Raw genomic sequence first — 27562 nt, 5'->3', positions numbered from 1 at the left:
CGAGTGAAAGTGAGAGCGAGCGGCGACGGCGCCAACGCGGCCGAAACGAACGGCTATCAGCGCTGCAGAGAGCGGCTGGCAGTCGTGTTTGGCGGCCACGGCCACGGCCTCGACAGCAGCGGCGAGAAGAACTTGGTCGCTGCACAGGGAAACGCCGACGACGACGTTGATTCCGGCTTGGAAGATCGCATAGGAGAAGCAGAAGGAGAAGTCAAACGTCCGGACGACAAAGAGGCTGGCGCAGCAGAAACACTCGCAGACGGAGACGCGCGCGAAAGAGGGCTGGAAAGGTCGTTTCTCTTCGACGCGACGCCTACGCCTACACCGACGCCTGCAGGCGTGAGGAGCACGCTGAATAGCACGCCTCTTGCGCGTCTTTCTCCCATCCCGTACACGACAACGACGACGACGACTTCGACGGGCGCGGAAACTGAAGAATACGACGAGGAGGACGTCGACAAAGACGACGCGAATCCAACTGCAAAACCGAATTCAAACACGAGAAAAAAGGCGACTTCAACCGTGAACACAAACCACCCACACCAACACCTCCCCAACATGGCATCCACCGACCAGCAACCACCCACCGCGCCCTCGCGCTCGCCGCCCCCTCCCCCCTCCCCCAAACCTTCCAAACTGCACAACCTCACCACGCGCCTCGGGCGCATCCTCTCCGCCAGCGCCGCCACACCGCTCAACATCCTGCGACTGGCCCGGCTGATCCTCGCCGCGGCGCTGCACTCGCCCAGCGTGACGGGGGTCCTGCTGGTGCTGCTCACGCGCGGGCCGGCGCGCGTGCGGGCGCGGCTGCGCGAGCGGGTGGGCGCGGGCGTGGCGGCGGCGACGCGCGGCAAGGCGAGCGAGGAGGATGGTGTGAGAGGGGCGGTTAGAGTGCTGGGCGTGCTGTTTGCGCTGGGACTTGTCAGGCGCGCGAATGAGGCGGCGAATCGCTGGGCGTTGAGCGGGTTTGCTGCGCCGCGGCTGCTGGGCCGAGGGAAGGGAGATGAGGGTGGCAAGTGGGATTTTGGGGTTGAGGAGGGCGGCAGGGGTAGGAGGTGGGGAATCAGGGGGAGCAAGGCAACGGAGAAGACGAAGGGGGTGGCTGGCGAGGAGCAGATGGGGGGAGTAGCGCCAGGGGGCGAGATTGTGGTTGTGACGGGGGGTTGCTCGGGGATAGGAGCCGAGATTGTGAGGGCGCTGCTTGAGGGGGCGGGCAGGGGGAAAGTGACGATTGTCGTCGTCGACGTGCAGGTGTTGCCCGAGGAGTTTGAAGAGCGTGAGTATCGTACCCCTTTCCTCTCCCCTTCCACAATCTAACAAACGCATCCCCCTCCAGGCGACGAAGTCGTCTTCTACTTCTGCGACCTGGCGTCGACGGCGTCGATCCACGAGGCGTGCGCCGCGATCCGCAACGAAGTCGGCGACCCCAGCGTGCTCATCAACAACGCGGGCATTGCGCGGTCGTGCGACCTGCTCGACGACGACGACGCCTACAACGACCGCCTGTTCCGCGTCAACGTGCTGGCGCTGTTTACCCTCGTTCGGGCGTTTCTGCCCGCCATGCTGGATGCGAAAAAGGGCCACATCGTCACCATGGCCAGCACGGCGAGCTTCATCACGCCGCCCGGCTTGGTGGATTATTGCGCGAGCAAGGCGGCCGCGCTGTCGCTGCATGAGGGTGAGTTTCTGTCCTTTTTAAGTCGAGGTCGACTAACCAACATCCGCAGGCCTCTCAACGGAGCTGCGCACGCGCTACGCGGCGGTGGGCGGGCGGCACATCCTCACGACCATCATGCACCCAGGGTGGGTGGCGACGTCGCTCATCAACGCGTGGGAGTCGTCGCTGCACTCGACGGGGCAGGCGATTGCGACGCCGCGCAGCGTGGCGGCGGCCGTGGTGGGCAACGTGCTCGGGGCGCGGGGCGGGCAGCTGTTTTCGCCGCAGCACGCGTGGGTCGTGACGGCGCTGCGCGCGACGCCGCACTGGCTGCAGAATGCCTACCGCGACGGCATCGGCAAGCAGACGGTCATTGTTGCGCCGACGGTCAAGGGCAAGGAGAGGCAGATGCAGATGCAGGCGCAGGCGGCGGAGAAGGGGTATGAGGTGTTGGAGGGTTAGAGGGCTGTGGGGTGTGGAGTAGTCGACTGTGGAGTGTGGAGGATCAGCAGAGTTTCAGGGTCGTGCGGAGTGGGATGATGAAGGTAATTTTGCGGGTCCTGCACAGAGAGGGAACTGACAAGTGACGTGCTGACAGCTTTTCTTTTTTTATTTTCCTTTTTTTATTTTCGCGACTGAAATTGTCGGCTCGATTGTGTCGCTCATTCTTGTCGGAAGTCGGCACGAGGAGGGAGGGAGGGAGGAATGGATGACGACGCGGGTGGTTTCTAGAGGGACCTTGGTGATGCTTTGTTCTTGCAGTTGCCAGGGACTCCCCCGCGTCTTTGCACGTTAAGCCTCTGGGCGCAAAAGCTTGGAAAAGGCTTGTTCTTGACTGCATACAACACCACTGATGCTCTGACACTGTGCTGTAACAGAGCAACCAGTAGTTCCAGGCCCCCGCATCCCATCGTATCGCCTCCCCTGCCTGCGCCGCCCCCATCATGGCTCGCTTTGGGCCTGTCAGTGTCAGCGCTTGTAGCGTACCAAAGACCAAAGACTGTCTAAGCCTTGCCCTTTGCGGCCCTGTCTTGGCTTACATTATCTACTCTGCACCTCCCATTGAGCCTTCCTTCGTCATCATCTCAGTCTATTTTCAGCCTCCTGCGAAACTCCACGCCCCTCCACTTCTCCTCCTCTTCTTTGTCCCAACCAAGCATTCCACCGCCCACACTTTCGACTGCCATCCCACTTTTCCACTCGCTCGCTCCATCCATCGCTGCACCGAGCAGCCCACAGGCCTTGAATGACCTGACTCCACCACAATGCGCCTCTTCGCTCCGGCTGCGCCGCGCCGGCGACGCTCATCCTCGCCTCTCCTCTCGCTTTCGCTCAGCCTGTGGTCCTTGCTGCTGCTGACCATTCAAACCTCCGCGCTCGACCTGAACCTCGACGATGCAGGTGCGGAGTACCTCCTGTCATTTGCGCGCTCCCCGATTTACTGTTCTTGCTGACGCCCCAGTGCTTTGCTTCAGACAGCATCAAGCAGGCAGCCAGCACAGTCGCTCATGGTCTCGTCTCATATTATCATGGCAATGAGACGGGCCAAATTCCTGGCCTCCTTCCCGGCCCATATTACTGGTGGGAGGCAGGAGCAATGTTCATGACTGTAAGTCTCGAGCCAAATTTGGTAGACACCAGTCTGACACTTGCAGCTCGTTGAATACTGGTACTACACGGGCGACACCACGTACAACGACATCACGACCCAGGCGCTGCTGTTCCAGACAGGCCCCGACGCCGACTACATGCCCGCAAACCAAACCAAATCCGAGGTACCCCTTGCGCCGAGCTCCTCTCTCGAACCCCCCCTCTAATCTCATCCAGGGAAACGACGACCAAGTCTTCTGGGCCTTTGCCTGTCTATCTGCCGCCGAACTCGGGTTCCCCAACCCTCCCGCCTCGTCGCCGCAATGGCTAGCCCTCGCGCAGGCAGTCTTCAACACCCAAGTGACGCGGTGGGACGCGGGGACCTGCGGCGGAGGGCTGCGCTGGCAAATCTTCACCTTTAACAACGGCTACGACTACAAAAACACCATTTCCAACGGCGGCTTCTTCCAGCTGGCGGCGCGCCTGGCGCGCTACACGGGCAACGCGACGTACGGCGAGTGGGCCGAGAAGATGTGGGACTGGATGGCCGACTCGCCGCTCATGATGGCGGCCAACGGAGCTGCCACGACCGGCGCTGGCGGCACCCCCGCGACCCTCAACATCTACGACGGCACGTCGACGAGCGGCAACTGCAGCGAGGCCGACCACCTGCAGTGGACGTACAACTACGGCACGCTGATCGCCGGGTCCGCCTACATGTACAACTTCAGCAACTCGACGGACCAGCAGGCGCTGTGGAGCGCGCGCCTGTCGGCTCTGCTCAGCGGCGCCGACGTCTTCTTCCCATCCGACTTCGGCTCGCAGATCATGAGCGAGGTGTCGTGCGAGCCCGGCCAGACGTGCAACAACGACCAGCCATCCTTCAAGGCGTACCTATCGCGGTGGATGGCGGTGGCAGCACAACTCGCCCCCTCGACCGCCGCGGCCATCTCCCCCCGCCTGCGCGCCTCCGCCGCCGGCGCCGCGAAGCAGTGCTCGGGCGGTGCCAGCATCTGCGGCCGCCGCTGGTACCAGGACACGTACGACGGGACGGCGGGGGTGGGCGAGCAGATGAGCGCGCTGTCGGTCATCGGCTCGCAGATGCTTCACTTGGATGCGGCGGGAGCGTGGAGCGCGCCGCGCCCACCCCTGACGGCGTATACGGGCGGCAACAGCACGGGGAATGCGAGCGCGGGGACGGGCGATGGCGGCGCGACGGGCTTGGGCCTCGGCAGCCATGAGATCACGACGGGCGATAAGGCGGCCGCGTGGATCTTGACGCTGTTTGTTGCGTGTGGCATGGTGGGTATTGGCTTTTTTATGCTTAAGTGAAAGGGGTGGAAAAGGGGGGAAGGGGGGACGAGGGGGAAAGGGGGAAGTTCAAGAACGGAGAATGTGCAAGTCAGGAAGGAATAGCATGGCAGAGCGTGGTTGAGCGTGGCATGGCATGGCATGGCATGAGTGGAGCAGGATCCACGATAGGTCTGGTTTGGCGTTGACAATTGACACTTGACGGGCGAGAGACTGGGCTAAGATGGAGCCCTTGTCTTGTGTCGCGGATAGGTATGGTCCTTTCATGTAGCTCTGTACGGATATAAATTTTCTCTTTTCCCTTTTTACATCTTCCCCCCCTTTTTTCTTTGACGGCAGAAAAATCCTCTTCTGAGAAACCAGCAGCACAATAGTCAGCAAAAGAAATTGTCAATCCAAGACTCTCTATCACCAAGTTAGCGCAACTAGAGATGAGGAGTCTTTGAGCGCTTGATGCCTCCAACATAGAGAGAATTTTTCTCTTGGTGGATGGTCGCAAGGAGCATTCATGCGCTTGCGTCTGAGTGTGCGAAGACTTGAAGGAAAGCCTAAGTTGGATTTCTTTTGTCGCCCATTGTGGTGGTGTCTGAATATCTGACTCTGTCTTTTAAATGGCTGAATGCACACACTTAAGCGCTTGAGTGTACTGTCTGCTGTTACGCTGTAGTAGTCCAGCCAGTCTGCTCTGCCCGCGTCAGAAGTTGGGCATGCCTCCCAGAGATGTCTGCAGTTGCGTCATGGTTGCCTAATTAGGCAATGATGCCCAGAAACATCCGCTTTTGTGATGAAGCAGATGGCGGAGAGTAGAGAGTTTTAGGTTTCCGATTCTTTTAATACAGAGAGAGCGTTTCGAGGCGTACTGTAAATTCGTGGAGGGATCAAAAGCGCGGCAGCTTGTGGGGTTGGTGGGTAGACCCGACACACTGGACGCGACGCGTTTGCGAGTCGTGTCGCGTTTCCTTGCCGAACGATCCACTTGCAAACCCGACTTCAACTCCATCCATCAACTCCCTCCACGACAGTTTCAACCACCGATGATACGACTTGACGTTCAATAAGGGAGAAACGCACACAACGACGTCATTATGGACGCGGACCTCTCCGAGCCTGCAATCACGCGCTTTGACGATAATGGCGACCTTCGACTCATCCTCCAAGACCGGACCTCGAAGGAAAAAGAGGTCTTCATTGTATCCTCCAAGGCAATGTCCTTGGCCTGCGATGCCTGGAACTCAATGCTTAACGGCTCTTTTAGAGAGTCGCAGAAACCTTGCTCTGGCCACCGTGAGATTGAGCTACCAGATGACGACCCTGAAGCTCTTGCAATTATCCTCAATATCGCCCATCTGCGGTTCAACTCGGTTCCAAAGACGATTGAGTTTTCTCTCCTCAAAAAGGTTACCATATTGACCGACAAATATGATGCAACACACCTCCTTGTGCCGTGGTACTCAGGTTGGCTTGCCAGCGTGGGGCCTGGTCCCGACAGGCCGAAATCTGAACTTCATCCTGTATTCGACCACTGGCCCAACATCGTGTCGGGACCTGCAAAACTGAAATGGAGCCCTGAGCACAATCTCGAGGACTGGCTCTGGATTTTGTGGGAACTCGGACAAGAGGAGCGGTTTGAGAGTCTTGCCTTGAGTCTTGTAAAGACTGTTCGAGTGGGCCCGGCTGGAGAATGCCTGACAGCAAGCGGCAGGACTTTGGATCCATCGTCAGATTTACAACATATTCCTCCTGATATCATTGGTATGCATGGCCGATCGCGTTTTGATCGACCGACACTGACCAGAAATAGAAAGTATCATGGAAGTCCGAGAAAAGACTGTCAGCGCCATTCTTGAAGTCTTGCACGACATACTAGACACGTATATTCAGCCTAATGGCTTCAGACAAGCTCTTTGCTGCCATGGAAGTCCCCATGTAACAGAGGAACAATTGGATTGCGACTCCATGACGATCGGATCGCTTTACCAGTGGCTGAGGGGAGCTGGGCTCGACACCCAAAGGATGGACTCTTCTTCTTCTTCGGCGACCAACATGAGCATCAATGACCTCTCGGCAAAATTCGAGACAGTCAAGACAAGACGCTACGCGGGCCACGGCTCCTGCTTGAACAGCGGCATCAGCGACGGACTTCGGGAAGATTTGTCGTACCTGGTACAAAATATCCCGTCGCCTCTCCGGCAAATCCATCGTAGCCACCTCCAGCGCCAAGCCAAAAAGCTGCGGCCTTCATAGACGAATTGGCAGACGCAGTCTCTGAGACTGTGTGCATTCTTACAGCTCAATTTCATTGCCATTGCGGTCAGTCCTGTAACATGTCCGATGGGAAGAGAAGGGCTACGTTTCTTGGAGAGAATGCACTTATGCTGTCAAGAGTGGCCGCGGTGAAACAATCGAGGACTTCGAAAAGAGAAGATTCGAAAGGCTGCTGAGCAAGAGCGTCGAAAGTGTCGCTTGGTGTAGAGGTCAGTGGTAGAATTCAGTTGCAAGAAGACTTGTGCCAACAACCACTCCACCACTCTGCCTTCGGTCCACATCTGACCGCCACTGGCGTTTTCTGCCTTCAACCTAAATGTGCCTTCGAAACTGATGGAAGTGGAGGTCTGAGCGCCTTCCAACAGTCACCAAGTGACGTCATTAGTCATCGTTGCGGTCCGAGTAGATAGGTAGGCGCGTTCTGGTGGGCGCGCAAACCTCGACAGAACAACCAACTGGCTTGACCATCGTCAGGTCATAAGCCTGAGCTTTTCCAGCTGCTACCATTGCGCTTGACTCGATCCAACTGACCTCGCTGGATCAATTCCACTTGCCAGGTTCGCGCTCAAGGAGCTCTTGGCCGACTCGCTCTCACTTTGATTCCGGTCAACAACTGCAACCGGCGACACCGACCTTGCAGCAACCATCCATGATCTGAGCCCGCCCTACCTCATCGTCGTCGAACCTTCTTGTCATCGAACCCTTCTACCGCCCACCGAGTATTCCACGCAACAGCGATCCTGAACCCTCTCGAGCGCAGCGGACCACACACACCGGACTCTTCCGCCACCCTCCATCCTCAGAAATTCCTCCGCTCACCTGAGAGTGTGAAGCGACAATCACGAAAAGCCGGCTTCCACTGCGCAATCGCGATCTCCATTGGCTACTTCTACCACGAGTCGAGCTCGACCAGCACCACATCATGGACAACTCAAGCGTCACGGTGTTTGACCCTGACGGCGATGTCCGCCTTCTCGTCTTCGACCACCCCTCCGACCAATCCGGGGATGAAGCGGCCCAGAAAACCTTTCTCGTCAGTTCCAAGGCCATGTCGCTGGCCAGTGACGTGTGGAAGGCCATGTTCAACGGCCATTTCAGAGAGGCGCAACAGCCGAGCGGCACCAATCAACAACGCGAAGTCAGCTTCCCCGATGATGATGCGCGAGCCCTCGAGATCTTGCTTAACATTGCTCACATGCGGTACGACCTGGTGCCGCAGAAGCTTTCATTTTCCAGACTTGTCCAGGTCACGGTTGCGACTGACAAGTATGGCGCAACGAAACTTCTCCGCCCATGGTATAAAGCTTGGATGGGCGACGTCATCTATCTCCTCACAAGGCCAGGTCACGAGGAATGGCTCTGGATCGCTTGGGAGCTGGGACAGACCGAGACCTTCAAGACTCTTGTATCACACCTTGTGAGAGTGACTTGGGTGGATAAGGACGGATGCCTGCGCAACTCGGAAAACAAAGTTCTCTATCCCTGCGCGGACTCTGTGCGTCTTCCTGCAGATATCGCTGGTATGTGCGGTCCTCTTATGCGTCTGCCCCTCTGACTTATGAACAACAGAACACATCATTGCATTCCAAAAAAGAGCTACGCGGAGGCTTTGCTCGACCTACTACGATCTTTTGGAAGAATATGTCTCCAAAGCCTTAAACTCCGATACACGATGTCGCAATGGCGATTACTCAGAGAGGGTCTCATGCGATGCCGTCGCGTACGGTTCTCTAGGCTTCTCACTTCGCAAGCTGAAGATTCCTGCCGAAAAGAATGAAAGGAGAGACCACTTGGCAATGTGCATACCGACGCTTGCCCAGAGAGTCAAGGAAATCCATGTCGAAGCACACCGCCACCAGGGCTCGCGCAGGTGCGCAAATTTCGCTGTTGATACGGAAATTTTTGCAAAAGCTTCCAAGATCCTGAAGGAGTTTGAGCCTCCTCTCCTCGACATGCACCATCGCCATCTCGACCGTCAAGCCGAAATATTGGGAGCTGTGACCCGTTGAAAGAAGAATCAGATATTCTTAGGCGACGCAAACGATTCCTCTTCTCAGCACCTACATTCTTTTTTATTGAGGCCCAAAGAGGCAGACAAGTGCCAAATCGAGAGGATCGAAATCAGCGACGGGCTTTGAATTCGATTAAGGCGCCATGGAATTCATTAAATCAGCTGGAGCGCTCCGAATCGCTTTGAGAATATGGGAAGTCATTAGATTCGCCGGGGTGAGCATGTGGCTAGGCTTTTAGATTTGCTTTAGCTGGGGCTGGGACTGACAGAGAGAAGAACAATTTTCAGGGGAAAAGTAGACTTAATAGACCATCATGCAGTAGAATAGGGGTAAAAGAGCCAAAGATGTGGACAACTATATCATGATTGCCTTATTTGGTGATATCCGTGCATCTGAAGCTGTTCTAAAAAGGGGGAACGCATAAGTGGATACTTGCTCCCTGTGCCTTCTAATATTGTTTAGAGTTAAGTGGGTCACGTTTGAGGTTGGAAACCTGAGCCGCTGGGTTTATAGTCAACTCCAAGTGCAGTGCGCCAAGTGTAATGTGCTACTAGAACTAGAACACATCTCCTTACTCAACTATTCCCCTTCACACTCAAGAATATTTTAACTAACTAAGTCTTATATCTCCACAATATACCTCTCTCCCAATGACACAACTCAACCCACAAGAAACGGCGAACGAGCAAGGAGTTGCACATCAAGAAGTTAAAATTCAAGAAATAGCAAGCAGACAAGAAGAAGCCTCTAAAAATTGAGCAGCAGTAGGTAATCAAGAAGAAAGAGATAGGTAAGAAGCAGAAGCACAGTATAAAGCCAACACTCCAGAGCCGGAGGTTATTATATAGGGCAGGATCAGTAACCTCAGACTTCTTATAAACAAAAAGATACCTAAAGGACTAGTTCTAAAAGTCTTCGCTATCTCTTCCCACGCAATTTCAATAGCCTGTAACACCTGGTACTCAATGCTCAATAGTGGATTCAAAGAAGCACAACAGCAGTTATCTGACATCCGCGAAGTGGCTCTCCCCAAGGACGACACTGAGGCCTTGACGGTGTTGCTCAACATTGCGCACCTGCGCTTTAACCGAGTGCTGTTGCAGCTGGAGTTTGAATTGCTCCTCAAGATCACGGTGCTGACGGACAAGTACGACGCCACGCGGCTGGTCAAGCCGTGGGCGTACAGATGGATTGAACGCTGCGAGTATTACGCGGGATGCAAAGCACAGTGGCTTTGGGTTGCGTGGGAGCTCGGGCATGTGGGGATATTTGCAGATATAGTCAGAACTCTTGTGATGACGGTTTCGGTGGGGCCAGAAGGCGAGTGCGTGAACGAGGACGGCAGCATTCTCGACCCAAAGTCGAGCTCGCAGCACTTGCCCCCAGATATCATCGGTGAGCATGCCCCCCCCCTGGTTTGCAGTGTGGTCCTGGTTGGAATGCTGACTGGAATTAGAGAGCATCATGGATGTCAGACAGGCCATTGTGAAGAAATTACTCAACGTTTATTACTCGCGGCTCGAAGCCATTGTCGACAGAAACACGGCCGGACAGACGTTTTGCTTGGGCAGCTACCCGGACTATTCCGTCAACAGGGAGGAGTGCGACAACCTGGTGTACGGGTCCCTTTCAATTGCGCTCAAGAAAGCCGGATTAGGGGGCGAGAGGACACAGAGCGCGGCACCCGTCACGATCAGCATTGCGGCCCTCGTCTCGAAGCTGAGTCTTGTAAAATCTCGAATCTACCATACTGAAAGATGCTGCAACCATGACATCAGCGAAAGACTTTGGGCAGAGGTGGCGGCCATCAAAGGAGCAATACCGTTGCCGCTCTTGCGTAGCCACTGGATCCACCTCAGGCGTCAAGCTGATGCACTGGGCTTCCCTTTCGGGCAGAGACACATGTCTACAACGCCTCAAACATCAACGACTCAACATAGGCTGCCGATGTGACAACAAAAAGGAGGGCGGCCGCACGAGAGGAACCTGTCCCTGCGTCCATTGTAAATAGAGCAATCGACTTTGGTAGCTAGTTGGGACAGCTGACAGACAGCTTTGCTTTCTTGTTTTTAGCCGCCGGAGTGGTCTACTAAAAGTATAGACGACGACTATTAGCGATTTATTTATTAATCAGTAGAGTTGGATAGTATGTAGTCTGGTAATCGTCCTGGAAACGGATGCCGGTCGGCTTGAAGCTCGAAGCATAGGCATGTATGTCTCCATCCTTTCTAGGAAAACGGAAAAGCCAGACCTGGTTCGGGTCGTGCGTCTTTGAAGTATGTAAAGAGAAGAAAGGAAGCTGATGCCGCCCGCCCGCCATGCATGCATGCAAGTCATGAATCGTTTCGTTCGTCCTTCGTCGTGGTATCGACGCTCCTCGTCAGGCGTGAAGCCTTTGGGTCGTCTGCATCCACCACCGCTTGAATTCGCAACTCCACGCTCGCTCCTTGTGCGCATCTCGCCTACCGTCCCCTGCGAACTCTTAATGGTAAAACTGGCGGTCGTCATACGGAAGCGCATAGGGTCCCCTCGCAGCACCACCACCACCGCCAGGCGGCGTCGGCGCAAACGGCGGTCTCCTCGCCCGCGCAACCGCTCCACCACCAGCACCAGCACCTCCTCCTCCCCCATGATACCCCGGCGGCTCTCTCCTGCGCATGCCCGGCCGCAGCGGCGCCGGGGTCTGGTCCCTCACAGCCCTCGCATGATTCTTCTTCACACTCGGCGCCTTGCCCAACCTGCCCCCCTCAAACCCCTGATCCGCATAGCCGGCGACGGCAAACGGGGGCCGCGCAACGCGGGCGTCGCGGTCGGGGGGCAAGCCCAGCTCGACCAGCCCGTAAAAGTAGTCGAGCACCTCGGGGTAGCGCAGCACCGAGAGGCGCCAGTCGTTGTCGATGCCGCGCTTCAGCTCGGCGTTGGCCTCGGCGATCTGCGCGCGCAGCGTCGCGAGCGCTGTTGGATGCAGCGGCGGCGCGCCCGCGTATTGCACGAAGATGGAGTAGAAGGGGAGCGAGGAGAGGTAGGCGTTGTGTGCGGTTTTGCGCCGTGAGCTGAGCCGCTCGAAGGCGGACAGGATGTGCGTGCGCGCGTGGTTGACGACCCAGTCGCTGTTGGTGCGGTGTGATGTTAGCGGGGAGCAAACGCGATGATGACGGTGACGAAGGTATGTACCGACCGGATCTCCTCGAGACGTTTGTCCATGGAGCGCTGCTCGGCCTGTCGCACGGCCAGCTCGAGGCGCTCGGCCTCGCAGGAGCACTCCTGGCCGCGCACGGCGGGCTTGTTGCAAATGCAGCAGTTTGGCGCCGACTCGGGATCCATGACATAGGTCAACATGGTGGGGGGAGGGAGGGGGAGTCAAGAGAAAAGACGATGAGGGGGCTCAAGTAACGGTAGGCCGGCCAGCGCCTACGTGGCGGGCTGATGTTGGCGTCTTTGGCGACAGCAGCAGGCGAGTTTGGCAGGCATGGGGGGATGGTAGGTCAAGTCGCGAGGTCGGTGGTCGGTCGAGGAAAAATCCAGGGTCGGATTGGCAGCGCAGTGTGGCAGCAGCGATAGCAAACAGCTCGCCGAGGAGGAGCATGCACGTCAGGCGTGGACGACAGGTGTTGGTCAGCGTCAAGTCAGGATACGATTCGCCGCCTTGTATTTGTCTCGGTCTGGCCCGGTCTGCTTCCTTCGAAAAGAAAAGGGAAAACTTCAGATGTTCTCCGAACGAATGGCCTGGCTCGGGCAAGATGCAGAGTGTTTGGCTGATGTGCAGAGGACAGCTAGGCCATACAAGGCAAAGCGGGGCTTGTGTCTTGATGCCAGATGCAGTCGTCGGATGTTTGTTTCTCATGACGGCGTGGCTTGAAATGTTTCTTCTATTATTTCATCCATCATATCAGATCGATCTCGATGCAAACAGCTCAAGGACCCACAATGAACGAAGAGGGGTCTCGAAGTGGAGACTTGGGAGCTGGGGACAGGAGCTGCACCGGCCGTGGTTTTTGGTGTGGAGAAGTACAGCAAGGTGTGTGTGTTCGATATCGACGGTGGCATGGGTGGTAGACTCGGGCCTCCCGCCTTACCGTCAGCGGCGCGTCGACCGGGTCGAGAGAATCTGTAGCAGAAAATAGAACATGTCCATGTGCATGTTGTTGAGAGAAGATTTGGTATAAAACCGTTGCGGACCCTTGAAAGCCGATAGACCGATGGCGTCACGGACAGAGTTAGCGCAAAAATGTCATGGGAAAATCCACTCGTCGGGTCCTTCTACACCGGCAACAAGACATCGTCACCTCTTTTCTTCCTCAACCGACTCCCTCGCTCTCCTGCCTAGACCACCAGCCATTTCTCCAGTCCATCGCTATTCCGCTGCCTCTGTCCGTCGGCACCTCGTCCGTATTTCCGAAACGCCGGACTTCTTGAATTTGCCCCTGCGCCAAGATTTCAACCTGTTGGCTCCGTCTTCGATGCTTTGAGGAAATCCCGTCCCCAAGTCGTTGATTGATTGTCCATCTCTATCCCACTTCGCAACAATGGGTCCATCGCCCGCCATCATCATCATTGCTAGGCAAGCTCTTCGTGTCCCTCTGACAGCTCGAGTCTAACCACTTAACCGTTCAGACACGGCGCTCGCCTCGATGCCGCCGACAAGACATGGCACCTCACGTCTCCAACGCCCTACGACCCGCCTCTGACTTATGGAGGATGGTCCCAATCGCGAGCTTTGGGAACTCGAATCGCCAGCATCCTCCACGCGCGCGAAGAGGCCGACGAGGAATACGGAGGACATAGCCGGAGCCACAGCCTCGACGGCAACATTTCCGACCCTCGTCCCAGCGCCAAAAAGAAGCCCCGCAAGTACAAGGTCGTCGTTCACAGTTCGCCATTTATACGCTGCGTCCAGACGTCGGTCGCCATTTGCGCTGGCATTGGTCAATACCAAAAGGGTTCTTCTGCGGCCCCAAGTCCCAATCTGTCTCGGAGCAACTCTCCGCACAGGAGGCGGGCTACCATGGCGACGGCCAATGGCCGCAACTCCCCAGACACAAAGATTATTCCCGAAGCCGAGGAGAATCCCACGCGAAACGTCCTTGGCAAGGCTCTCTTGAAGAAGGGAATTGAAAAGACTACCCTAAGAATTGATGCGTTTTTGGGAGAATGGCTCTCGCCCGACTACTACGAGTCAATTACGCCGCCGCCACCTTCCACAATGATGGTTGCGTCGGCAAAGGCCGATTTGCTTCGACGCAGCGAATACGTCGACTCCCGTCCGAATTCTCGGAGCGGCAACTTTCCGGGCGGTTGGGGTTCGGAAGCAGCAAACCATGGACGCGGAGGATCTTTGTCGGCACTGGGCAGCCTTGCGCAAGCCCTCCCGCTTCGCGATCGCGCTGGCAGTCAAGACTCGACCCACTCGACACGGAAGCGCGCCGCGCCGATTCCAGCGCCTAACAAGTCCGATCTGAATACGTACAAGGCGCCAATCCCTTCCTACGCCATTTCGCCTGCCGAGCCGATCCCTCGAGGTTATGTCGCACACGCCAGGGACGCCTGCGTCGATATTGACTACCAGTGGGACAGCATGCGCGAGCCGCAGGAATGGGGTGATGGTGGTCAACTGCCCGAAGAGTGGAGCTCCATGCACAAGCGCTTCCGCCGTGGCCTGACCAAAATGGTGGACTGGTACAAGACCCATGGCGCTGTCGAACACCCAGAGGACGCTGTGGTCGAGACTCACGACGACCACGAACAAGTGGAAGAAGAGCTTGTTCTGGTTTTGGTCACGCATGGTGCCGGGTGCAATGCCTTGATTGGCGCTCTTACCAGCCAGCCTGTCCTGCTAGACGTTGGAATGGCGTCTCTTACAATGGCAGTTCGCAGGGATGCGCCGGACCAAAGTGAGCCCAAGTCGCCGACCAACACCGAGTTGCCATCTCTGGAGCGGCATAGGTCTGGCAACGCTCGACTATCGGATGAATATGACATGGTGCTTGTAGCTTCGGCAGAACACTTGCGCATGGGAGCAGACCCAGCCAGATTGGGACCGATGCCTGCCCCACAGCTCATGACACAATTTGGAGACCGACGATACTCGGCCAACGCCATTGGCGGCTCTGCTGATGGCGTTGGAGAGCCTGCGCGTAGAACGAGCTCATCTCTCGGAAGCATCCGCCGCAGCTCCACCATCCACAACCTTACGAGGAGCTACACCCCAAGCCCCGGCCGCAGCACGTCCGAGAGCCCTGTATTCACACCGTCGGCGGGTCTCTGGAGCAAACGCATCAAGCAAGACGACTCGGCATCGACCGGCACCAACACGCCCAACACGGAATTTTCTCTCAACGAGCAAGATAGAAAGAACAAAGAGAACGACAAGATCAAAGAGCAAGAAAAGATTAGAGAGCAAGAATCTAATGAGCAAGAGGAAGCGGTAGACGACGTCAAGGAGCTGCCGCCCCAGATTGGCCGCTCCATGTCGCAGCACGGTCTCTGGGGCAGCCTGCCGACGGGCTCTCGCAACGAACGCGTCCTGGGGCCTAAGCGGCGATGGACCATTGACCAGCGAGAGGCGTAGTTTTTGACGTTTGGATTGCATGACTTGGGTTACGGTTGCATGAATAGAGCGTCGGCGTTGGGGACATTTCAGATCTTTTGCATTCGATTGTAGTCGTCGTAAGAAAGACGTAGAAGTATGAATAGATGCCCGGAGCTCCAAACAGCATGTGGTCGTAGCGCGGCTGACACGGGATTGGCGAAAATCCCAGCAACGCCGTTGGATGGCGGGCCAGGGGCAAACGTCACCAACGGCCAGACCAAACCACAGTCTACAGCTGCACCAGAGTCCAACCCTTTGCGCGGCCCATGCCGTATCCCCATGCTCCCCTTGATGCTCAGCCACTGCTGCTGCACCCCTCGCCCAATCATGGCGCCTCAATTCGCTCTGCGCGCGCCCTCTCAGCTGCCACAGCCAAGGCCGCCCGTGTCCGTATCCTGGCTCTGGTCTGACAACAATCCATCTCCTATACCCTCGAGCTCTACCTACCCCTGCCTTTTTCTATCCTTTGTTTACCTAGCTCCTTTCATTCTTCTACAACATGTCTGTCGAAAATCCCACCGCAGAAGACGTCATTACCTATTCCAGCGGCACCACCCACGAGGCTCCTCCGGATCTGCGCTTCGTGCACTACAATGACGTGTACCACGTCGAGCCCTCCTCTGCCGAACCCGTGGGCGGCATCGCCAGGTTCCAATACCTTGTGAACCACTACCGGAATGACCCCAAGTTCGAGGGCCAGCCCGACCTCGTCACCTTTTTCTCGGGCGATGCCTTCAACCCTAGCTTGGAGAGCTCCGTCACAAAGGGCGCCCACATGGTGCCCATACTCAATGGCATAGGGACCGATGTTGCTTGCGTTGGGGTACGTATTGCGGTCCTGCAGCTTGGAGACGTGCTAACACGCCGCAGAACCACGACCTCGACTTTGGCATCCGCCAGTATCGCCACCTCACCGGCCAGTGCAAGTTCCCGTGGCTGCTCGCCAATGTGCTCGACCCAGACCTAGGCGAAGGCGAATCGCTCGCCAACGCGCCCAAGACGACCATCCTCACAAGCTCCAACGGAATCAAGATTGGCGTGATTGGGCTAGGAGAAAAGGAGTGGCTCGACACAATCAACTCGCTGCCGCCGAATCTGATATACAAGTCGGCGACGCAGACGGCAAAGGAGCTGGTGCCCGGGCTGCGGGAGCAAGGCTGCGAGATCATTGTTGCGGTCACGCACCAAAGAGAGCCCAACGACGACAAGCTGGCGCGGCAGACGGACGGCCTCATCGACATCATCCTCGGCGGCCACGACCACTACTACTCGCACTCGCTCATCAACGGCACCCACGTGCTGCGCTCCGGCAGCGACTTCAAGCAGCTCAGCTACCTCGAGGCATGGCGCAAGCCGGACGGCAAGTGGGACTTTGAAATCGTCCGCCGCGACGTCGTGTCGTCCATCGCCGAGGACAAGCCCACCATCAAGGTCGTCGAGGGCCTGACGGCGAAGCTCAAGGCCAAGCTGGACAAGCCTGTGGGGTACACGGCCGCGCCGCTGGATGCCCGCTTCACCACTGTCCGCACGCGCGAGTCCAACATTGGCAACTTTGTTTGTGATTTGATGCGCTACACGTACTCGGGCGACTGCGCCATCATGGCGGCGGGGACGATTCGGGGAGATCAGATCTACGCTCCCGGCGTCTTGCGGCTGAAAGACATCATGAACTGGTAGCTTCCACACGCATTGTTTTCATCACCCAGCTAACACATCCCAGCTTCCCCTTCGAAGACCCCGTCGTGGTCATCAAAGTCAAAGGCGCCGCCATCGCCGACGCCCTCGAGAACTCCGTCTCCAAATACCCCGCCCTCGAAGGCCGCTTCCCGCAAGTGTCCAACATTGAATTCACCTTCGACCCGTCCAAACCACCAGGTTCTCGCGTCTCGGCCGTCTCCATCGCGCACGCCCCGCTGGACCCCGCCCGCGAGTACACGCTCGTGACGCGCGGCTACATGGCGCGCGGCAAAGACGGCTACGACAGCCTGCTCATCGAGGCCGAGGGCGGCCAGGCCAAGGAAATCGTCTCCGAGGAAAACGGCATCCTCATCTCCATGATGCTGCGCCAGTACTTCATGAGCCTCAAGGTGCTGGGCCGCTGGAAGCAGTGGGGCCCGTCCATGGGCCGCCACTGGAGCGGCGTGCAGGAGAAGATTTCGAATCACCACCCGCACCTCGAGCCGCAGCGGCCCAGCGCGAAGGCCGTCGAGCGTCTGCTTGCTGCCAATGGCGGAGCAGCGAGGAAGAGTGCGCAGAATGGCGATGGCGATGGCCGTCGCACGCCGCTGGGCACGCGCCCCGAGGGCGCCGAGACGCCCCTGGCCGAGAGCGAGACGGACGAGACGGGGACGGACGACGAGACGGACGACGAAGTCGCTCTCCACACTTCTCATCCTCCCCATCACCCTCACCACCACAGCGCCCGCGCCGACGCCGAAGCCGCGGCGGTGGCAGCGCGCGAGCGCCAGCTATCCATCATGCGCCGCGTGATGCGCAAGTGGTGGCGGTTGACGGGGCTGCCCGGCCACCCGGCGCTGTGCGACGGGCTGCAGGAGGGCGAATTTACCGTTAATTGGACAAAGGCCATTGCGCCGCGCTTGGAGGGGAGGATTAGGATGGTCGAGGGATGAGTAGGGAGGGGAGAGAGGGAGTGGAGTTTGAGTGGGAGGGGTGGATTGGTTGACGGGGTTTACGTGCGTGGGCCATGCATAACATGATGAGACTCTCGACTCTAGACTCGCATCCGCATCTATGTAGACACGGGGTTGGAAAGGAGGATATGCAAGAGGCAAGCGGGAGCTTCCATGGCGTCAGTGGGAATGGCACAGGCACTTGTAAACGGAGGGCGGCGATGCATACAAGGACAGACAGACAGACAGGGACCACCACAACGATTTAGATGCGGAAAAAACATCTTCACCCTACCTAGGTTAGGTGGCATGACATGATAGCATAGAGTAGGAGACAGCACAGCACGTAGGCACGCACCTAGACGTAGACGTCTAGGATACAATATAGCACAGCGGCGGGCGTCCTCGTTTTCATCATCGTCGTCGTCTTGTTTTCTATATATATATATATATATATATATACACTGTTTGTCTATCTATCTCCTTAGGGAGGGCCTCTAGTCTAGTTAGTCTATCAGTACATTGAGGCTTCATTAGGTATGAGCATCAATGTATCTACGATATAGTATTTAAAAGAGCAATAATGCTGCTGCTGGTGTTGTGCGTGTGTTGTTTCCTATCCTAGATAGTTCTCCTCTTCTTCTACCCTCTCTGCCTACATGTTACCTACACATGTATTGTACCGACGATCGACTGAACGATATATACTGAAACAGCTGCCAGAGACACTTTCTCTTTTTTGCCCAAATCAACTGCACTTGTTACATGGCCATCTCCCTCGCTTCGCGTGCGTCGCATGCCATGCCATCGCATCTCGCCCCCGGCCGGTATAATCCAGCCAGCCAGTCCAACCTAACCAAGCAAAGAGCTGAACATCCTCGACTGTCACGAAAGCTAGTCTTGTTTGTCTCTTTGCCTTTACTTCTGCCTTTGCGCCAGGGCGCGCCCACCACTCACTTGTCATGTCAAACATGACGATAAACTTTCCTCTCCCGCCGTCCCGCCCGCCGTTCCGTCGCCCAGCGTCCGGGATATCCTTCACGGGGTGTTACTAATCACCACCTCTCGTACAGTACCTCTCGCACCCCGCGCGTGCCCCTCACCAGCTGCTCCCCGCGGTTAGTAGTTGGTCTCCGTGTTCGGCCATCGCGCGTACTCGGCAGTCAAATCAGCCAGCCAGATGCTCAGTCAATCGCGGTGATTGGCGTTGGTTTGGTTGTTGGACGTGACGGGTTTGGGGGGAGGTAAATAGTCGTCATGTCAAGAGCCACGCCCTGCGAGGGTCGTGGGCCGGCTGGAGCCGTCGCGAACCGGAACAGTTCGTGGACGTGACAAACCCGCAGTGCATGGTTGGCTGGCGGGGGAGAGATCTACTGCTGTAGCCAGATGGGAAGCATGGAGCTGCCTAGTAAGTGGCGGGGAGAGAGAGGGAGAGCAGGGTAGCTGTCGGCTGTCCGTCGCCAATGGTGGTGGACATATATACCGTGCATGCATGCATGCAGTGCTGTCTCCACTCTCCGCTTTGAGAACGACCTACGAGAGGACCGACGGCTATCAGATTGGGCGGACGACGAAGGCAGACGACGACAACAAACGACACCGACGCGCTTCAAGATCAGTTGAATATCGATCTCACCTCGGCCATCATCCCAATACCTTTACCACTCCAGCTTCAAACACATCCGGACAGACCTACCTTTTCGCAGGACAAACCGGCAACAATGGCTCCCCCACCCCCGCCCCCACCCTCGGCTGTCGAGGTCGTCAATGTCGACTCCAGCGACAAGACGACGACGACGATGCGCCCGAAGAATGCGCAGCACGAGGACGAGCATGAGCAGCAGCAGCATCATCATCCGGACGTCGTCAATGTCGATGGCTCCTCCACCGACGACAAGAAGGAGCCAGAGGAGCAACATCATACTGACAACGGCGCAGCGCCGGCGGTGCAGCCACCCCCTACACACCAAGCTCCCGACGAGCACGTCTCCCCCGGGTCGACTGCCGGTCCATTTTCACAAGAGCCTTGTTCCGAGAAGCCGACGTACCAGCAGCTCAACGAGCAGCAGGGCAAGGACATACCGCGGCCGCTGGTGTTTGAGGACAAGCTGGTCGAGCGCGCCTATCTGAAGCAGCGGCTGGCGGCCGCTTTCCGCATCTTTGGGCGCCACGGGTTCGATGAGGGCGTTGCGGGGCACATTACTGTCAGGGTGAGTACATGGCTGTTGGTTAAGTGGTTGGGTCCGGATTTGGCTGGTATGGGATCGACGTTGCCATGGACCCTGAAGAAACAATGTTTTGTCGACAACCACGCTGACACACCGCCAGGACCCCGTCGAGCCAGGAACCTTCTGGGTGAACCCCTTCGGCGTCGCCTTTAGCCAAATAACGTCGTCGTCACTCCTCCACATCTCGTCTACGGGCAGCATCCTGCCCTCGCCATCGCCGTACAAGCTGCTCAACACGGCGGCCTTTGCCATCCACGGCGCGATCCACCACGCAAGGCCGGACGTCGTTGCCGCGGCCCACAGCCACAGCATCCACGGGCGCGCTCTCTGCGCTCTCCAGGTGCCGCTCGACATGCTGACGCAGGACTCGTGCGCTTTTTACGAGGACCACGTCGTGTACCCCAACTTTGGCGGGGTGGTAATGGCGACGGAGGAGGGCAAGCGCATCGCGGCCACGCTGGGGCAGAAGAAGTGCGCGTTACTTGGGAACCATGGGCTGTTGACCGTGGGCGGCACCGTCGAGGAGGCCGTGTGGTGGTTCGTTGCGATGGAAAAATGCGCGCGCGTTCAGCTGCTGGCGGACGCGGCGGCAGCTGGGAGAGGCATCCAGACGGTCAAGATTGGAGACGAGGAGGCCAGGTTGACGTGGACGAGCATTGGGTCGCGGGTGGCCGGGTATTTCAGCGCGAAGCCGCTCTTTGACGTCGTGGAGAAGCAGGAGGCGCACGAGTACATGGACGAGGGAAAGCCATGGGTCGGAAAAGCCGAGGGTGTTTGATGTGTCAAATTGCGTGTGGGGACGGTTTTCCGTCGTTCTCGAAAGTGGGCCAGCTTTGAAGGGGGTTGTCCCGCGTGGCACCCCCTGTCCGCACTCAATGGTATTTGCCGTATCACCTTCACATGCGAATAAGCTGCTGCCGCCATCATGGTGAGCTTACGTCTAAAGTCCAGGAACGGCAGGTCCATCCGGCGTTGAGGTAAAGTTTGTCCAGCTCTTGTCAAAACAATAAATTGACCTCAGTAATAGTTGGTGGCACACCGGTCTTCTGCATAGAGGATGCAACTTTTGTGGATTCATGATGCTGTCCCAGGTCAGCTGTGGGTCGTCGATGGATATCAGACCAATGAATCGCTGGATCTGGATGTTGTTCAACATTCGGCTTGGATGAAGGGGCGCCGGTAGCGCGGGGCCACTATCACGATGCGGGGAACATGGTGCAGCGGGGCCGATGTCGCAATGAATGGCGCGTGATGGAGACTTTAAAGGTTGGTGTAGACGAGAGAATCGTGTACGGCAGGAGGATGCGTGGTAGACGGGTATTTGGCCGTCACTGGGACGAATCAAAGGGTGGATGAGTAATCGGGGCCAGACGGACCGATGTCGGCCGGTGTCCGTTCCACCTTGTCAACGCGCCCTACGCCTTCCCGTTCGGGCTAAATGACTGTTCTTCGCCTTGGCCGCACAGGGCCGCCTATAGACCTGCCACTAGCATGACCTCCAACTCTTTCGTCTCATCTTTTTGACAGTTTGACAACTCGCGCGCCCTTTTTCCCACAATGGAGGGAATGGACCCTGAGCAGCAGCAAATGGACTCGCTCTTCGACTTTGGCGAGGCTGCCATGCCCGACGCTCCGGCTCTGCTGAATCAATCCACCAACAACAATGTCGACGCCGCATCCACCCAATTCGGTTCGTGTTTGCTCCATCCTCACGATGATGGGTAAGTCGACATTTTTCAGTCAATGCCCAGTAGCCCGCCTGAGCCACCCAATTCCCGCCTAGCCGCCGCGCCGACTTTTAGAGCCGCTGCTTTTTTTGCCCGATTCATCACCACAACTTCAATCTTTACCTTTATTGGCTACAAGCCACGACTCCAGGACCCATGAACAATCACGTAGCAGAGACCGCGTCCAAACACTACCACACCCCTGGATTCGCCCGGCCAAAATCGGTTAGTTAACCTCTTCCAGTTGCCTGTGCGTTGGAAATGCTGGCCAGATCGATCTGGCCGACACCTCCCTCGCTACCCAAGACCTTGCTACCAACGGTGACTTGAACAACGACTGGACCATCAATTTTTCCAATTACATTATTGGATATTCCAAGCCTGAGCAGCCATGCGAATACTGCCGCGTCCGACAGTTTGACTGCTTCATGACTTTCGAGGGTCAGACTGGGTGTGTATTCCAGGGAGAAGAAAATTTTTTACGACTGCGCTGAAACCTCCCTAGATGCAGTCCATGCAATGCGTTGTTCCGGACCTGCAGCTTCAACAAGCCGACACAAGAGCGTCGACAAAAGAACGTTGTCGACACTCTTCATGTTGTCGCCGAGGACCAACAGCAAGTACGTGTCAGTATTTTGACCAAGGAACCAATGCTTACCAAGTCAAGGAATTCGGCACCCTCACCGGAACCAAGGTCCTGACCGGCATCAAGACCCATGAGGATCGTGCCATGCGAAAGAGTGGAGTGAGGTTTGCCAAGTCTGCCATCAGGGCCTTGACAGAATGGATCGTCAACCACAGTGATCATCCTTATCCCACGGAGCAGGAAAAGGATGATTTGAGGCAGAAGACCGGGCTGTCCGAGACTCAAATGAACAACTGGTTTGCCAATGCACGGCGCCGGAAGAAGCACATGCCCAGGCGGATGGACTCTCCTGGAACTGCTGCCATTGACATTCCCAACAATCCGAGCTGGAAAGACTTGAACCCCATGGAGCGATGGAAAATTTCTCCCCCTGAAAACGAACCGGCTCCTCTGACTGCCATTGCGCAGGCCGTGAGGCAGCAGACTCCGCCCTTGGATAACAGTTCTTCTACCCACACTAGCCGTCATGGATCCAGTGCCAGCTCTGGACCTCAATCTCGTCGGGCACCGTCGTCCGCAAGCCTGGAAGTAACCTCGGTCAACTCGGCTGTTTCCAGCCAGGATGATTCTTTTGGTTCCATCTTTTCATTCGACTCGGGAAATTCTCGCCACTCGTGGGGCTCTTTTGGCTCGTTTGGATCTTTTGGCCCAAGTGGCATTCGGAAGGACCGTCGCCGCCGACGTCGTCAGGAGGTCAAGCCCAAGCCGGTTGCGGATGAGGGGCGGAGAATGTTTCGTAAGTCTCGCAACCCATTGAAGAGTGATTGAAGCTGATTGATGTAGAATGCACATTTTGCACGGACACGTTTCGTTCCAAGTACGACTGGAAAAGACACGAGCTCAGTCTCCATCTTAGCCTGGAAAAATGGATATGCGCACCGCTGGGGCCTGTCATCTGTACCGAGTCTGGTCAGCGCAAGTGCGTCTTTTGCGAAGAGCTCAACCCATCCAAGGAACATTTGGAGAACCACAACTGGACTGCCTGCGAGGAGAAGAGTCCGGAACAGCGAACCTTTTTCAGAAAAGATCACCTTCGTCAACACATGCGCCTGATGCATGACTGCAAGCTGAATGGGTTGATGGAAAGTTGGAAGTCGGAAACGACCTACATCCGCTCAAGGTAAGGCATCTACCTATCGGGCTCCAACTCTTGCTAACAAGGACAGGTGTGGGTTCTGCTGCAAGACCTTTGACACTTGGCAAGACCGCGTCGACCATCTCGCCAAGGAATTCCGCAATGGAGCCCAGATGAAGGACTGGAAAGGATGCCGCGGATTTGACCCTCAAGTCGCCCTTCTTGTGACCAATGCCATGCCACCGTACCTGATTGGGAGCGAGTCCAAGACTCCGAACCCATTCAAAGCATCAGAGCCTGCCTCGTTGCAATGGCACTTTGACCTAATTCCGGATCCTGGAGCGAGCAGATTCGAGGCTGCGGCGAACGCGGGATTCTTCCATCCTGATCAAGAGTACGCGTGGCACAGCATTCTCCAACAAGAGGGAATCGGACCAGACATCAGCCTACCTTCCAACAACGTACCTGGTACAACAAGTGCGACCTGTTGGGAAATTCTTACTGTTCGCCTGGGAAGATTCACCAAGTTGCAAATGTCCCGAGGCATCATGCCAACCGATGAGATGTTGCAACGAGAAGCCCGCAGAATCATCTACGACAACGACGATGGCTGGGAACAAACGGCGGCGGACAACCCAGAGTGGCTGGAGCTTTTCAAGAAGGCGCACGGAATCATGGAGGTCGGCAAGGCCTTTGACCGAGTGGACACCCTCGAGGACCTTGGTATGCTTGGAGACGTCCAGCAGTATTTGACCGACAATCCGCTTGCAGGCTACGTTCCTGCAACTCAGCCGACTTCACTGCAGCCTTCTCCCGCGACCATGTCTTCGGGCCTGCCGACAGCAACAACGCCCCTCGCAAACTGTCCCGACGACATGGTGAACACGGCCGACAACTTTTGCGCCAAGATGATGCTCGGCGGTCCCAACAACTGGAGCGACTCGTTTGGATTCGGGACATCCTTGGACGGAGGAGGCGATCTCTCAGGCGGAGGTCTGGATTTTCAGATGGACGGCTTGGATATTGGGACCGGAGAGGAAAACGGACGGCGTCAGACCTGGAACGGCTTTCCAAACTACCTGCCAACGAGCAACAGCATGCCGTAGGACGAGAACGACTGGAGAGCCTAATGTGGAGAAAATTGTAAGAGGTGTAATGTTTCGGCATGGTTTGGAAACGGGGATTTCTTCTTCTCATGTACACACGTTTTAGACACTCGGCGGCGTTTGGGGAAATGGAGGAGTTGCGTGTGGAAAGGTGGCTCAACGGTGATGTTGTAATGACAAGGGCAGAAACGCTCTCCAAAAATGGACGTCGGTAGAGGGTGAATGGAGTTTGAAATAGCCCACTTTGCTCCGCCACTTTTGTGACTCACTTGGCGTGCCTGAGGCATGAGATGACATGGTCTGACGGTCTCGCTTGTCACGCAATCCTTCCCAATATGTCAAAGGGCGTGAGTTGCTCGTGAGCCAATCGCTTTGCTCACGTTGTTCGCTGTTTGACATGACTGATTGGTCTCGGGAATAAGATTCCTGGAGATGACCTGCTCTTCTTAGTCCATCTCTTTCGGCCTGATCGTCGATTCACTTCTTCAAGTAATTCTTGCCATGAGGTCGACCTAATCGCCTAATTGGGAAGATTGTATACCGGAGTTTTTCCGACATGTGACAGCGCGATCCTGCTGACCAAGCATTCTCCGGGTAACCTGCTACCATCCCCAGATCACCCTCGCTCTCCGCAGGGCAGCTCGACCAGACAACAACACCAGCTGCCTGCAAGCAGCACACCACCAAAATGACCAACATATCCGTCTCGCTATGGCTCCTGCTAGCCCTCGTGTTCCTTGCGTCCGCCGAGCACACATCCAACTGGGCCGTCCTGGTGTCGACATCCCGCTTCTGGTTCAACTACCGCCACCTTGCCAACGTGCTCTCGCTGTACCGGTCCGTCAAGCGGCTCGGAATCCCCGACTCGCAAATCATCCTCATGCTGCCTGACGACATGGCGTGCAACCCGCGCAACGCGTTCCCGGGGACCGTCTACAACAATGCGGACCGGGCGCTCGATCTTTACGGTGACAACATCGAGGTCGACTACAGGGGCTACGAGGTCACGGTCGAGAATTTCATTCGTCTCATGACGGACCGTGTGGGTGAGGATATGCCGCGCAGCAAGCGGTTGTTGACGGATGAGAGGAGCAATATTTTGGTGTACATGACGGGACATGGAGGGAATGAATTCCTCAAGTTCCAGGACGCCGAGGAAATCAGCGCGTTTGACCTGGCGGATGCGTTTGAGCAAATGTGGGAAAAGAAACGGTTCGTGCTCATCTCTGCCACGACTTGCGCAAGCTAACACTCCCGCAGCTACCACGAGATGCTCTTCATGATCGACACGTGCCAGGCCAACACCATGTACAGCAAGTTCTACAGCCCCAACATCATCGCGACGGGGTCGTCGGAGATTGACCAGTCGTCGTACTCGCACCACGCCGACAACGACGTGGGCGTGGCCGTCATCGACCGCTACACGTACTACAACCTCGAGTTCCTCGAGACGCAGGTGCACGACACGTCGTCCAAGCTGACCATGGGCGACCTGTTCGACTCGTACGACGAGGCCAAGATCCACAGCCACCCGGGCGTGCGCTACGACCTGTTCCCCGGCGGCGAGGCGGCCGCCCGCGAGCGCCTCGTCATGGACTTCTTCGGCAACGTGCAGAACGTCGAGATGGAGGGCGTCGGCCGCAACGAGACGAAGCTGCGCGAGGAGCTCGAGTACCTCAGCCGCGTGATTGACGAGGCCAAGAGGAGGGCCGCCAACGAGTCGGACGCGCCCCCGGTGCCGGCGTACACGGCCGCAGGGCTCAGCGAGGAGGTCCGCGTCGAGCCCCAGCGCGTCAAGAAATTTGAGGGCCCGGCGCGTGTGGAGAAGGAAGGCGGCTGGAGCAAGCAGGTCGTCGGTGTGTCGGCGTTGCTCGGCCTGGCTGGGCTGTGGACTGCGGCTTCGTGGTTGGAGTCGTAGTCCAGTTGTATGCTATCGAGGCAAATATCACTCTTTTGCCCTGTCGCCTGGCTCATCACAAGTCATGAACTTGCCCGGGAGCCGCGCCGCTTCTGCCTTTCGACAAGAGGGACCGAGTCCTCTCCAACCTAACTCTCCTTTGGGCTACGGAGAAAACCCCAGCGTCCTCGCAGAGACGAAAACACCAAGGATCCGCTCACCAGTCGGCACGCAGAACAATCTCCCTGGACCAAAACCTGCCGCCACGAGAATCCGACGGCGCATGAAGCCTCGTAGTCACCGGAGGCTGTGTCTAGCGGCAAGTACCAGAGTCACAACGTGCTTGGAGAGCGCGCTAGTACGTCCGCCAAAGCACCTATCCAGACCGATAGCAAATGGCTTGGCATGAACCGCAGCGAGTCGTTGGTGTGGGCGGGCGAGCTGGGTCTGAGTGTGGTTGTTGGAGAGGCTATGAGATGGATGGCGGAAGATGGGAGATGGGAGACAAGTCACATTGTGCACCAAAGTCAGCCAGCAACGTTCGGTTTGAGTCGCAAAGAGCCACTGCCGTCGTCGACTGGGGAGATCTGATCTATCAACGTTTTTCGATCCATCTCGGCGAGCAAACAAGCGAGCGGTAGGTGTTGGCGCAGGAGTGCAGTCGCAAGAGTCTAGCAGCTCCAACCAGTCGCCGGGCATCAGCGCCTCAGCTAGCTTGTGGCTGACGGACGCCCCCGTATGGTGGAATCAATGGCCAACCTCAATCCCTGTCCGTTCCAACTTCCATGTTTTCCATGCTTGCCTCCTACATCACAACCGATTATGCGGC

General features: G+C 56.9%; 12 protein-coding genes across 12 annotated transcripts; 11 read left to right on the top strand and 1 right to left on the bottom strand.

The window, feature by feature from the left end:
- Window positions 1–1116: 1116 nt before the first annotated feature.
- BKA78DRAFT_286261 (uncharacterized protein) lies at window positions 1117–2416 on the top strand (the record flags this gene model as incomplete). The annotated part of the gene is made up of 3 exons (XM_066885713.1): window positions 1117–1276; window positions 1337–1678; window positions 1728–2416. The coding sequence occupies 3 exons, from the start codon at window positions 1117–1119 to the stop codon at window positions 2117–2119; spliced, it is 894 nt and encodes a 297-aa protein (XP_066742223.1). The 3' UTR covers window positions 2120–2416.
- A 269-nt stretch (window positions 2417–2685) lies between these two features.
- On the top strand, window positions 2686–4608 carry BKA78DRAFT_286256 (glycosyl hydrolase family 76-domain-containing protein). The gene is made up of 4 exons (XM_066885712.1): window positions 2686–3058; window positions 3133–3266; window positions 3313–3432; window positions 3485–4608. Exons 1-4 carry the CDS (start codon window positions 2923–2925, stop codon window positions 4577–4579), a joined length of 1485 nt encoding a protein of 494 aa, XP_066742222.1. The 5' UTR covers window positions 2686–2922; the 3' UTR covers window positions 4580–4608.
- A 1035-nt stretch (window positions 4609–5643) lies between these two features.
- BKA78DRAFT_355147 (uncharacterized protein) lies at window positions 5644–6802 on the top strand (the record flags this gene model as incomplete). Its single annotated transcript, XM_066891851.1, has 2 exons — window positions 5644–6310; window positions 6360–6802. 2 exons carry the CDS (start codon window positions 5644–5646, stop codon window positions 6800–6802), a joined length of 1110 nt encoding a protein of 369 aa, XP_066742221.1.
- A 943-nt stretch (window positions 6803–7745) lies between these two features.
- On the top strand, window positions 7746–9165 carry BKA78DRAFT_345766 (uncharacterized protein; the record flags this gene model as incomplete). The annotated part of the gene is made up of 2 exons (XM_066890503.1): window positions 7746–8343; window positions 8393–9165. The coding sequence occupies 2 exons, from the start codon at window positions 7746–7748 to the stop codon at window positions 8830–8832; spliced, it is 1038 nt and encodes a 345-aa protein (XP_066742220.1). The 3' UTR covers window positions 8833–9165.
- Window positions 9166–9800: 635 nt separating this feature from the next.
- Window positions 9801–10788, top strand: BKA78DRAFT_297960 (uncharacterized protein; the record flags this gene model as incomplete). The annotated part of the gene is made up of 2 exons (XM_066886842.1): window positions 9801–10230; window positions 10292–10788. 2 exons carry the CDS (start codon window positions 9801–9803, stop codon window positions 10786–10788), a joined length of 927 nt encoding a protein of 308 aa, XP_066742219.1.
- Window positions 10789–11533: 745 nt separating this feature from the next.
- Window positions 11534–12150, bottom strand: BKA78DRAFT_226605 (uncharacterized protein; the record flags this gene model as incomplete). The annotated part of the gene is made up of 2 exons (XM_066883692.1): window positions 11534–11945; window positions 12014–12150. Coding segments are annotated over 2 exons (549 nt in total), but the record flags the coding sequence as incomplete, so codon positions are not given.
- A 232-nt stretch (window positions 12151–12382) lies between these two features.
- On the top strand, window positions 12383–13033 carry BKA78DRAFT_321050 (uncharacterized protein). Its single transcript, XM_066888995.1, has one exon. It carries the CDS (start codon window positions 12420–12422, stop codon window positions 12957–12959), a length of 540 nt encoding a protein of 179 aa, XP_066742217.1. The 5' UTR covers window positions 12383–12419; the 3' UTR covers window positions 12960–13033.
- On the top strand, window positions 12954–15691 carry BKA78DRAFT_321049 (uncharacterized protein). Its single transcript, XM_066888994.1, has 2 exons — window positions 12954–13396; window positions 13450–15691. Exons 1-2 carry the CDS (start codon window positions 13362–13364, stop codon window positions 15401–15403), a joined length of 1989 nt encoding a protein of 662 aa, XP_066742216.1. The 5' UTR covers window positions 12954–13361; the 3' UTR covers window positions 15404–15691.
- Window positions 15692–18516, top strand: BKA78DRAFT_286252 (Metallo-dependent phosphatase-like protein). Its single transcript, XM_066885711.1, has 3 exons — window positions 15692–16247; window positions 16295–17097; window positions 17145–18516. Exons 1-3 carry the CDS (start codon window positions 15924–15926, stop codon window positions 18052–18054), a joined length of 2037 nt encoding a protein of 678 aa, XP_066742215.1. The 5' UTR covers window positions 15692–15923; the 3' UTR covers window positions 18055–18516.
- Window positions 18517–20072: 1556 nt separating this feature from the next.
- Window positions 20073–21021, top strand: BKA78DRAFT_233404 (class II aldolase/adducin domain-containing protein; the record flags this gene model as incomplete). Its single annotated transcript, XM_066883817.1, has 2 exons — window positions 20073–20264; window positions 20383–21021. Coding segments are annotated over 2 exons (831 nt in total), but the record flags the coding sequence as incomplete, so codon positions are not given.
- Window positions 21022–22943: 1922 nt separating this feature from the next.
- On the top strand, window positions 22944–24404 carry BKA78DRAFT_229357 (uncharacterized protein; the record flags this gene model as incomplete). Its single annotated transcript, XM_066883748.1, has 5 exons — window positions 22944–23192; window positions 23322–23391; window positions 23439–23775; window positions 23822–24034; window positions 24140–24404. Coding segments are annotated over 5 exons (1134 nt in total), but the record flags the coding sequence as incomplete, so codon positions are not given.
- Window positions 24405–25524: 1120 nt separating this feature from the next.
- Window positions 25525–26754, top strand: BKA78DRAFT_254991 (peptidase C13 family-domain-containing protein; the record flags this gene model as incomplete). The annotated part of the gene is made up of 2 exons (XM_066884954.1): window positions 25525–26048; window positions 26097–26754. The coding sequence occupies 2 exons, from the start codon at window positions 25525–25527 to the stop codon at window positions 26752–26754; spliced, it is 1182 nt and encodes a 393-aa protein (XP_066742212.1).
- Window positions 26755–27562: the final 808 nt, after the last annotated feature.

Source organism: Phyllosticta capitalensis, assembly GCF_038381095.1.
Source record: "Phyllosticta capitalensis strain CBS 128856 chromosome Unknown BKA78scaffold_8, whole genome shotgun sequence".
Classification (NCBI taxonomy): domain Eukaryota; kingdom Fungi; phylum Ascomycota; class Dothideomycetes; order Botryosphaeriales; family Phyllostictaceae; genus Phyllosticta; species Phyllosticta capitalensis.
This window is presented reverse-complemented; position numbering and strand designations above follow the sequence as displayed.